A 12,660-nucleotide genomic window follows, 5' to 3' on the forward strand; every position below is an offset into this window, starting at 1 on the left:
ACATTCTGCTAAAGTTAAACATGATGGGTTCAGCCTTTGAACAATAGACATAATGCTGTCATCCTGAATATGAACATCAATTGTCATGTATCACCATTCCACGTGCATTGAACACACATTCTAATGTGAGGGCTTCAACTACTAGCTTGCTACCTCCATTTCTTTTTTTAAAGATATTTTTTGGGTCTTTTTGACTTTATTTATGATAGGACAGTGAAGGTGGTGACAGGAAGCGAGTGGGGAGAGAGAGACGGGGAAGGGCCGGCAAAGGACCCGGGCTGGGAATCAAACCTGGGTCAGCTGCATGGTAGACGGTTGGCCAAGGCAGGGCCTGCTACCTGCTAAGAGGCAATTGTGTGTACCAGGTGCCAGAGGTGACACAAATGTGAAGGAACTCTCCTTACAACCAGCATATCCTGCGCACAAACTTTCTACTTTCTACTGTGACTTCAGCTGTGCTGTCACTTTTCTAACCCTGATGCCATTGTAAATTTGACTCATTTCTTGGAAGGTGTTTTTGCAGCTTTCTGCCATCCCAGTCCATGGGCTTTGCTCTGCAGAACACTCTGACCAAAACTGTCACATTTTTCCGCGTGTAGCGTGTTGCTCGAGGTAAAAGTTGCAGTCTGTTCCTGTTGGCTCTGTTTGTGTGAGTCATACGTACTGTGTATGTCAGTCACAACCAAGTCACTACATATTTTCGATGTTGTGGAGGAATCCACAGTAGGTACAACAGATGGAAGTGAGCAACAGCTTACCAACTTTGCAACACTTGTTTTCCAGCTTGCTTACAGCCAAGGTACTTTATCTGTTGGTTGGTTAATGACCACTGTGTAAGAAATCTATATAAACTAAAATGAAATGGAGAAAGTCATTTGGAAGCATGTCTACCTCAGCAGAACTTGTCTGACTGTCCTTAAGCTCTCACAGTAGTACCCCACTCTCCTTCCCTTACACCCAACTCCCTAGCAAAGCAAATGCTAACTTGGCACTGTCTGAACTTTCTGTAAAGGTACTCTGCTGCTAGCCTTGCGAGCCACCCTACGTACTTCCGCCAAAGGATTGGCTCCACTACTGTAGTCTGGCCGTGCTTCTCTGTGGAGTGCTTGGAGCAGTAGAATTTTGATTGCAACGCCCCCCCCAGAAAACAGCCAATAATCGAATACGCCCCCCACGTGGGGACGAAAGGGGGAGAACGCTCGTGACAATGACGTACACATCTGCGCCAGAGCCATTGGCCATTGGTTGAGTAACTGCCAACGATTGGGTGAGAGGTGTCCAATAATTTCAAACCATAACTGAGTGCAAACTTCCTGCTTCCTACAATCGCTTCAGAGCAAACAAATGCCAGACCATAAATACGAAATGAAATGGTAGTATTATGGGATGGTCAGGACCAGGCTAACTCTGCTCCCTCCCCGACCATACCGTACCATACGTAGTGCTTCTGCTACAGGAAAAAGAAGTTTACAAGTTACAAGTTGACGAACCATATGTTGCATTAATGCTTCATCCCTCTGCTCCCCTCAACAGCAATGGTGGCCACCCCTGAGAAAGGTGCCCGCCCCGTCAGCGCCCCAATCATGCCCCTCATCTCCCCGGGAGACGTGATCCCCTCGGCCGCCCCCGCAGCTGTCACCTCGGCAACTAAGGATCGCAAAGAGGCCTCGCCGGCGGGCCGCACCTCTCGCTCGGCAGAGAGGAAGGCGGAGGTGAAGGGGGAGGGCCGCACCACCACAGACTCCCCCAAGGCCCAGCAGGGCGGGGCCAAAGCTGAGCACACACCTGACATCAAGGTAGGAACATCACGTACATGACATACATGTGCAGTACACACACGCACGCGCACACACACACACACACACACACACACACACACACACACACACACACACACACACACACACACACACACACACACACACACACACACACACACACACACACACACACACACACACACACACACACACACCTGGCATAAGATATTGCCAGGTACATCACACATGCACACACACACAAATGCACACACAGCACACACAGGCACCTGACATCAAGGTACATACCATGTATGACAAACGCAGCACCCTAAGTCACACCTCTACCTCAAACCGAATGACTTTGTCCTTACCTCATATAAGCTTCTACTAATAATGCCATATATAAGGGTTTAACTGACCATAATTCACTTTACAAGTTTTACAGGGTTGTCGGCAGCAGACATTACTTGACAATAACTCTCTGGGCCAAAAACCTGGGTTTCCATCCAACTTGTTTTATGCACATTACAGATTTTTTTTGAGTAAAGAATTATTGCTCACAAACTCTTCCAAGGTGCCATTAATCGTTACAGTTCTAAAAGGACTGCTACAGTAAAAGGGTGTAGCCGCTTGGGCCCCGGTTACACTGGATACTGGAATATATGATACTGCAAAGCCATTTCGCTTGGCCAACCTGCCTACTCTCAGATGTTCCTTTGCTTGAGAAATCAGGCGCCAATGCAGAGGCTACAGTAGATTTACGGCAATGGAAGCAATAGTCTCGCTGGCTGTAACTCCATCCAGTCGTACACGTAGCCATTTGATCATTCGCCTGGTAGCCTCCTACTGCAGATGGGGCCAGCGACAGGCCTATTCACTCTCTGCTGAAAGCTACATCATAACAACATTGCTATGAGAATGGAGATTAAGACTTGGTCATTACCATTCTGGTGACAATAAGATTATAGCAGAGGCTGTGTGCTAAAGGGGGTTAACGCCCCCTGGACCTCATCATAAGCCTCCCAACACCCCCTTGACCTCATTATAAGCTTGCCAACGCCCTCCTTAGTATTAAAAAAAATCAAATGGACTAATGCTTCCAATGACAACTAAGCCCTGCACCCTGTCAACTGTATCCTTCTCAACGCCCCCCTAAGGCTCCCCAACTTGGGGCTGTACCGCCCCCGTTGAGAAACGCTAGGCTAACCAATGGGAAAGAAGTTGGATGAAAACTCAGACACTGTCTGTCTAACATATACAAAGATATTCCAGATATGAATGATTCCATGATCCTGATCCTTAACTCATGCAGCTGACTCTGCAATGGAAGGATTTTCAAATGAATTTTGGGATGTCTTTTAATTCTGTTGTGGTGATGGTGCACCTAAATTTGGGACGCTACATACTAGCCTGCCATGTGACACATACTTACAAAATATGTGGACTGCATTTGCGTGTATGAGTGTGTGAGTGTTGGTGTTCTTGAGAATACCTTTTTTTGTGCCAGCTGTATATTCAGGGTGTGTGAACTTTGTGTGTGTGTGTGTGTGTACTTTGTGTGTGTGAACGTGTATGTGTGTACGTCGTGTGCCGCTTTAGACAGTGGCAAGGAGAGAGCGCAGGCATCACGTGCAGGCAGCAAATGCCACCAATGGCGAAAGGGGAAGTCAGGTGTGTGCTCCTCACGCGTGTATGTATGTGTGTATATATGTGTATGTGTATGTGTGTGCGTGTGTGTGTGTGTGCCCTGGTGCCTTGGTGTGTGTGCATGTACAGTATGCTCTTACATGTGCCTTTTGAACACCTACAGTATACACCTATAAGCGTGTGCATGAGTTGTGTGTGAATGACCGTGTGGATGCCACGTGTGTCAGTGTGTGCACATACACTTATGCATTTGTGGTGTGATAGTGTGTTTGAGAATGCATTTGCACGCTATTGTCCTGTGTGTGCGTGTGTGTGTGTGTGTGAGTGTGTGGGCGCGTGAGTTTGTAAATTTGTGCATGTGTGCAAAATGTGTGCATATGTTTGAGTGTGTCTGAGCAGCATGTTTGTGCGAGGGTTTATCTGTGTGTATTTTGTGTATGTGTGTGCAGTGTATTTGTGTGTGTGCGTGTGCGTGTGCTTGTGTGTCTGTGTGTGTGTGTGCGCGCACATCTGTGTGCGCGCATATGTGTGTGTGCAGTGCACATGTGTGGGTAAGGTGACTTCTAACGAGTCCGTGCTTCTTTCTCCTCTCCTCCTCTCCTCTCCTCTCCTCCCGCCACCCGGGCTGGGGGTGAGCAGTCGCCCCGCACCGGCAAAACAGATGTGGTGCGAACCAGGAAGGTTAGACCCTCATCCTCCTCCTCCTCCTCCTCCTACCTCAGCCCCACAACGCATGAACAGTGGCGACACTCCACACCACTCCACTCTCTCCCCATCTCCCCTCACACAGACTCACATTCACAGATACACACGCGCACGCACGCACGCACGCACGCACGGCACGCACACACACACACACACTAATAGAAAACATGCATCCATGACACACGGAGAAACACTCCAGAAGACACACACAGACACACACACACGTGGCCGTGAGCGCGTGCACACACACACACACACACACACACACACACACACACACACACACACACACACACACACACACACACACACACACACACACACACACACACACACACACACACACACACACACACACACACACACACACACACACACACACACATGCCTGTGTCGTATGACTGCAAAAAAAGATGATGAATGCCATGTTCCCCCACCACACCCCACTCCGACCCCCTGCTCCATGCGTCTGCCTTGGGCTGTGTCATTGCTGCCACTCCTGTTGCTGCCACTCCTTGTATAAATGCAGCCATATACAAGCTAGCTACAAGCAACCCATGCTGCTGCTTCAGGGCATGCTGTTGGGCTCTGAATCCGTTTATTTGTTTATTATTATCTATTTATTTATTGATTTATTAGCATATTATTTAATATTTTATGCTGCCGATTTGGGTTGTTTGAGTGTATCGATTTCATGGGTCAAGTGGTTATGAATGGAAAATGCTTTGATTTTGGGGACTTTTATGACCTTCCGTTAAAGTTTAAGTGTCCTTAGCGTGCCTCGGTTAACTGAGGTGTCTCAAGATTTTTGAGGATTGGAATACACACACACACACACACACACACACACACACACACACACACACACACACACACACACACACACACACACACACACACACACACACGTGCATGTACAAGAAAAGCTACCTCAAGGTCGATTCACACACACACACACACACACACACACACACACACACACACACACACACACACACACACACACACACACACACACACACACACACACACACACACACACACACACACACACACACACACACACAGGTATTGACTGGCACCTGAGCCAGACACAGCCCACCATTGTCTTTGTAGGTCCCACAATAAATCTTGCAGCCACAGAAGTCTCGTCCTCACGAGACATGGTTCCATTTAGAACACCTGAGACATTGTCAGTGGAGTTGAGTCTGCTGCTTCTTGCACCTTTGTAGTGCAGTCTCTCAAAATAGCCGCATTCTGTCTGCTTTCGGAAAACTTTTCCCAGCTAGTCATAAAGGAACACTTTCACTTTTTGGCTCAATAACTGTCAACCGTTTACAGGTGAGGGAAGTGCATTCAAAAAAAGCACCCACATCAAAGCGATACACTTTCAGATCTATAGTTTGGAACAGATACAAGCTAGCTAGCACTAGTTTTGCAAAGAACGTTAGTGAATGTCCCACCCAACACTTTAGGGAGATGACACACTGACTCATCTAATAGCTAGCCATCTGGCTCAGTTTGAAGCTTCTCTGCTCCCTAGGCATATAGTTAGATCCTGGGTATGAGATTGGGTCTAGACTACACAGGCTAGACTGGGTAGTGTGGCTTATTTCAGTGGGTAACACTTGACGCCGGTCATACTGTGCATCTGAAATGACACAGTCATGGATGTGTCACAAGCATTATCTCAATTTGATAAAGATTTTTTTTAAAATATATTTTTAGGGGCTTTTATGCCTTTATTTGATAGGACAGTCTGAGATGGTGACAGGAAGTGAGTGGGACAGAGAGATGGGGTGGGATCGGGAAATGACCCCGGCTGGACTCGAACCGGGGTCCCCGTGGGCATGCAAGCCCAAATGTGGGGGGCTTAGCACGCTGTGCCACAGCGCCCCCCAATTTTATAAAGATTTTGTCTGACATTCAGTTATTATTAAGACAGCCCAAACAATGTTAGCCTGCCATCACCCTAAAACGTTGACGACATTGACATAATGTTTATGATTCGTCAATGACTGCGCCATGACACTGCTATTACACTGTTAGGACACTGTTATGTCATGCGTATGACGCCGACGTCAAGTACAATGTAACCTTTCGGTAGCTAACGAGTTCACTATTTTAGGAAACACTTCTTTACCATGTATCAGCATCACACTTCTGAATGATGACACCCCCACCGCACACCCCCCACCCTCATGCCCCCTGACCTTCCCACTCTGCTTAGCTCCACTTCCTGTAGTTTCTATTATTTGTTTGTTTTGTGCCACATCGCCACTTCTCCCATCAGTGTTATTCACACTGGATGCAACTTGCAAGTCAAACGGTACCAGTGGATGAGAAACGGATCAACCGCTATGTCATTTATTATCAAGACACCAACTCTTTCTTTGTTTCTCTCCCCCCCCCTTCTGATTTATGTTCTTTTTTTATGATTTCTTATTATTTTATTTTATTTTTTTCACAGAAAAGAGCTAAGAGACTTGAGGGGGAAACAATTTATGTCAGACATAGCAATTTAATGTTGGAGGTTGGTATAAAAAGGACTCCGGAGAGAGTTCCTGTCTTTGCTCTTTGACTGTTGAGATCACCACACCGCACGCCATCTCTCGTTCTCTCGTTTTCTCGTTTTCTTCTCTAGTTTTTCTCCGTCTCTCTGTAGCGCATGCATGGCAGAGGATTCGGCCTCCATTGTCGCTGCACATCGACACATTCTCTTCTCATTCTTATTAATTTGTAAAATCTGCTTCTTTTTTTGTCTTTCTTTGTTTTCTGTTTGTTTCCTTTCTTCTCATAGCTTAACCCCAATGGCTTGGCATGCACCATTTACCTCTGTAATTCCAATGCAAGTACTCACTACTTCACTTTTACTTCATATGCACATGCTTTTTTTGTTTTGTTTTGTTTTGTTTTTTCCGATCTGCTGCTGCCGTTTGGGCATATGATTGGGAAGGGTGGACTTAATTTGTGTTTCAGACATCTTTATATTGGTTATGCTTCTTATTGTATTGGTTATTTACTCTTATGAAAAAGATATCGTTATAGAGGTGTAGGATGTGTGTGATGTTTCGTGTGAACATCCAGAGCAATGCTATTGTACTGTATGGTTGGTACGTATGTAACTAACAGACAGACTTAGTTCCCATGTGATGCAAGGTAGCACTCGATCTGCATAGACATACATGATACAGCACTGTAAATGTCTGTGATGGTCAGCCTTCCCAGTCATATGGTTTCCTCAGCAACACCATCTACCATACAGGGCCTACTGTAGGACGCTACTGTTTTCGTCATTGGTGCGGTCACTCTATGAGCACGCCCCCTTTTCATCACCATGGAGACGTGACACAGATTTATGATTGTAGAGGGAGAAGACACCCATCCATCCAAACGCTAGCCTAGCCCATCCATGTTCATGTTGTCATGTGTACTCCGTGCTTCTCTTACATGCTTGTGTTTAATCAGGTCATCCAAGTGAATGTGTGTGTGTGTGTGTATGTGTGTGTTTGTGACAACTGACAATTGCCATTGTGTACGTCACCCAATCCTAGTGGTGTCCTTGATGTCACCCTCCCAATTGAGGTGACAGTGTTTCTGAGTGTTGTTGCCCAGCCTTACAGAAGCCCAATCAGCAATGTGTGAAATGGTCATGTGATGTGTGTAACCAAATACGGTCTTGAAAGCCAATTGGGAAACTCCAACTCCCATTGTCATTGTGACACAGCACTCTACAGCACAATGCACACTGCACACAACCAAATTGCATTGATGCCTCACACGCGCAAGGTCATGAGACTCAGTGACAGTACTTGTCCAACTATGAGTGTGCCCATGAATAATTACGTTAACATCTTCATAGGATTCTATCCATTCCCTGAATACCATTGTCCACACAACTCTAAGTAAGCTGGACATATTTAGGGAGGATAAACATAGTTTTATACATAGTGGGACTTTCCCACATTCTCAGTCCAGCGTGGTATTTTAAGTCCATTTTGACCACGGCGTATACAGCTAGAATACATGTGTAGCAAAATACAATCTGACCTACATACCGGTATATTATCTGAATTATACTTTATAGTTCAAATTTAGGGTTGCCTCTTGAAATTCTAGCCCAACCATATTAAATTATACATCAACACTCTGTGGCCCCTGTGAAGCTCTGCCCGAATCCTCCCTGACAGGGCCGGATTAAGATGGCCTGTGGCCCGTAGGCTACAGGTTGCTGTGGGGCCCCTCGGAAAGCAAATTTTGCGACAAATTTACATAGACAGTGTCATAATTACGTACTACGAATTAAGGATAACATGTCTACCAACTTTACTCAACCTGACAGAAGAATTTTTCGATATAGTATCTTATCATAATTCTGCAATGTTTCACTTCTGACCAATCAGGGGGCCCCTGGCAGGTGCGGGGCCCTAGGCTGCAACCATCTCTAGCCTGTGCATTAATCCAGCCCTGCTCCCTGATCTTACCCCCATTAGCAGCACCTGCTCGCCAGACTAGCGATTTATTGAGAACATATTGGGACAATTGTGACTCCCTCAGCACCTAGACACAGAGCTTGTATAGAGGAAGAACAGTAATTGGTTGTCGACTCGTGGCACAGGACCATTTCACAGATAGCTGGTGGGACGCAGTACAGTAGATGCTCTGTGTTCTGTGTGTGCCAGCCAAGCAGAGCCCAAGCCAGATGATGAGCTTTCTTTTCTCTTCTCCCCAGACTTTACTTTTAAGTGCCTCCTTCAAGCTCTTTCCTCTCTCTCGCATCTCGCTGATTCATCTCTCTTTCTCCATTTTCAGCTTCTTCATACCCTTCTCTTGTTTCATCTCCCCAACTCTCTCTACTCGTTTAGTTCTCTTCTTCCTCTCTCTCTCTCTCTCTCTCTCTCTCTCTCTCTCTCTCTCTCTCTCTCTCTCTCTCTCTCTCTCTCTCTCTCTCTGAGTGTTGATTACACTCCATTGGAAAGATGAGATGAAGAAATCCCTAATGAAAAATCAACAGCCTGGAGATAGTTCGACAGATTTCTCTTCTTCCTCCTACTCTCTCTCTCTCTCTCTCTCTCTCTCTCTCTCTCTCTCTCTCCCGCTTTTGTTCCCTCTTCCCATCTTTCTCTCTTCTTTTCTCTATGCTCTTTTTTCTACTTCTCTAATTCGGTTTCTTTCCCAATACAATTCTTCTTTTTCACTCTCTCCACTCATTTAGTTCTCCTCTTTCTCTTTCTCTTTCTCTTTCTCTTTCTCTCTCTCCCTCTCCGTCTCTCTCTCTCTCTCTCTCTCTCTCTCTCTCTCTCTCTCTCTCTCTCTCTCTCTCTCTCTCTCTCTCTCTCTCTCTCTCTCTCTCTCTCTCTCATCAGCTAGTAAGTCTTAGAAGTGTCCAATTAGTGGATAGTGTCATTACTCCTATGAGTCTTCATAACGCCTGCGGGTGTGAGCAGAGACGGGTGGATATTCAATAAGAATGCACTGTACTGTATGTGTGTTTATTGCATCCTCATCTCCCGAACTTCAATAAAGGAAATGTACACATAGGGCCACCCAGAGAGAGGGGAAATAGTGCTTCATCAGGCAGCTTTTTGTGAGAGTGTCGATTTTTTTCCCCTTGTACACACACTGGGAATCTAACAATAGAGTGACGGGTAGTCTATCATTTTAAAAAAGGGAGTCGTGAAAAAACAGTGCAGGGAGGACGGCATAGAAGATACGTGTATAAATAGTTTAATAAATAAATATTGTAGTATACCATTGATTTGGCATACAGACAATAAATAATAGCTGAAGGAAACTGGGGCTCCGAGAAGTGTAAGAGAAATTAAGAACTAACTGTATGTGCCTTATGTGACTTTTTCCTGATTAAAGGGACAGTTTGGTCAATTTCAACATGCAGTTGTATTGCTCACGCTACCCTTGACTTGTCAGTACCTGGTGATGCCACATTTTTCGGCTCAGCCCTTTCCGAGATATGAGCAATTCTAATGGGGGCAGCGTTTGTTTACATTTTAAAAAAATGAAACATAGGCCAACTCCAAATATTTTCCCAAAAGTTACTGCTGTTTGCTAGTTGTCTGCTGATGTTTTATAACCTTTTGGATGTTTTTGGGAATAAATAAAAATGTTTTTTTGAAATGTAAACAAAGAGCTGCCCCCATTACAATGACCAGGATCTCGGAAACGGCTGAAGAAGAAGAAAAAAAGAATCTCAGTCACTGACAAGTCCAGGGTAGTGTGAGCATTACAACTGCATGTTGAAATTGACCAAACTGTCCCTTTAAGTTTAGATCAATTGAATACAGCTTTGTTAGTGCATTGGTGGTACTAATGTTAGTATAATGTAAAATACAAAGAAAGACAAAGACTTATTACTTGTCTTAAACTCTTTCAACCCCCTTCCTCCTCTCTTTCTGTCCCTGTTCTCTCCTATTTCTCTCTCTCTCTCTCTCTCTCTCTCTCTCTCTCTCTCTCTCTCTCTCTCTCTCTCTCTCTCTCTCTCCACCCCTTCTTTCCCAACGAGCTGTATCTATTTGTCTCGCTGGTTTAGCGAGGAGAGGAGGTAATATAGAGAGAAATAGCCATGGACGAGGTCCAGGGTGGAAAGTGCTTGGAGTGCACATTTAGCTTGGCTGGTTCACAGATCAACATTGTCCTCTGGATGAGTGTATGTGCATTTTGTGTGTGCGTGTGTGTGCTGTGTGTGTGTATTTGAGCTTGTGTGTGTGTTCCATCTTGTCATGTTTTCATGGTGCCACATCGCTAACCAGAAACTGCATTTCTGACTCTCCACGCTCACTCAGTGTGAAAATGTGTGAATGTAACCGTATCCATCCTTCCATGATTGGGGAAATAACAAATACCTTTTCTCTTCTTCGTTTCCCCTCCTCCTCCTCCTCCTCCTCCTCCCTTCTTCATTCTCGGCCTGACTTCTCTACTATCCTTCTATTTTTTTATCTCCTCTCTCCATCATGGCTTGCCACTTTTTTCTGTTCCTAATCGCTGTCCCACATCTGTGCATCTTCATCTTTTTTCCTTCATCCTGCTTGTCTGTTCTTGTCGGTCCTCTGTCGGTCCCTTGTCGGTCCCTTGTCGGTCCCTTGTCGGTCTTGCTGCTTTCGGTTGTACGTGTTCTTGTGTACGTGTTTCGGTTGTACGTGTTCTTCCTCCTCCTCCTCCTCCTGCTCCCGGTGTGATTTTTCTTTTCCCTGTCTGTGTGTTTTGTTTACTGTTCTCTCTATTCTGTTTTTATTGCATCTCCTCTGTTTTGTCTTCCCTCCTTCTGTTTTCCTCTCCTTTGTGTATGTTTTCCCTCACTCTATTCCTCTATTCTCCCTATTTCTGCTCTATCCCTCTCTCTCTCTCTCTCTCTCTCTCTCTCTCTCTCTCTCTCTCTCTCTCTCTGTTCTTTTTGTGTCTTCTTTCTCTTCTTTACGTCTCCTCTCCTGCTCTCCCTGACCCTATGTCAATCTCTCTGTCTCTGTCTGTCTGTCTGTCTGTCTGTCTGTCTCTCTCTCTCTCTCTCTCTCTCCTCTCTCTCTCTCTCTCTCTCTCTCTCTCTCTCTCTCTCTCTCTCTCTCTCTCTCTCTCTCTCTCTCTCTCTCCTGTCCTTACCCTCTTCTTCTTCTGCTTCTTCTTCTTTTTCTTCTTCTTTTCTCTCTCCTTCTACTCCCGTCATTATACTCTCCATCTCTCTGCTCCTGTCTGACCCCTATCACTTCTCTCTCCCTCCTGTCTCTGTGTATGTGGTCTCCTTCTGTTTCTCCCTTCCTTCTCTCTCCCGTACTCCTTCTCTCCCCCTACATCTCTCTCTCTCTCTCTCTCTCTCTCTCTTTTTCTCTCTCTATCTTTCTCTCTGTCTTTATCTATCTGTCCCTCCTCTTCTCACTCTCTTTCCCTCCTTCTCTTCCTCCCTGTCCCTTCTCTCTCCCTTATTACTCCCCCTCCATCTCTCTCTCTCTCTCTCTCTCTCTCTCTCTCTCTCTCTCTCTCTCTCTCTCTCTCTCTCTCTCAATCTCTCTCGTCTTCTCTCTCTCTCTCTCTCCGTCCCTGCTTCTTCTACGCTCCAATCTATAGGATGTGGACAAGACCCAGTCTGAGATCATGCGTCACCACACCAGCATCAGCGAGCTGAAGCGCAGCTTCATGGAGAGTGTCCCGGAGCCGCGGCCCAGCGAGTGGGACAAGCGCCTGTCCACGCACTCGCCCTTCCGCACCGCCACCGTCGCCACCATCAACGGACAGATGCAGACCAGCGCAGAGGGGGTGAGTCACTCCCGTCACACACACACACACACACCTGCCGTGCTGTGCATACCTGGAGCACGCATGCACTCACGCGCGCGCACGCACTCACACACACACACCTGGAGCACGCATGCACTCACGCACACACACGCACACGCATGCATGCGCGCGCGCACACACACACACACACACACACACACACACACACACACACACACACACACACACACACACACACACACACACACACACACACACACACACACACACACACACACACACACTCCTATCAATGGAACGGACA

At 46.2% G+C, this 12,660-nt stretch overlaps 1 protein-coding gene across 1 annotated transcript in view; it reads left to right on the top strand.

Annotated features, from left to right (window-relative positions):
* epb41a (erythrocyte membrane protein band 4.1a) overlaps positions 1-12,660 on the top strand; it is a 61,676-nt gene that overhangs the window by 18,195 nt on the left and 30,821 nt on the right. The window contains exons 10-11 of the mRNA XM_063184867.1: positions 1,534-1,796; positions 12,186-12,374. Coding sequence (XP_063040937.1) covers positions 1,534-1,796; positions 12,186-12,374 — 452 coding nt within the window. The remainder of the gene's footprint in view (positions 1-1,533; positions 1,797-12,185; positions 12,375-12,660) is intronic.

This window comes from Engraulis encrasicolus, chromosome 20 (genome assembly GCF_034702125.1).
Source record: "Engraulis encrasicolus isolate BLACKSEA-1 chromosome 20, IST_EnEncr_1.0, whole genome shotgun sequence".
Taxonomy (NCBI): Eukaryota; Metazoa; Chordata; class Actinopteri; order Clupeiformes; family Engraulidae; genus Engraulis; species Engraulis encrasicolus.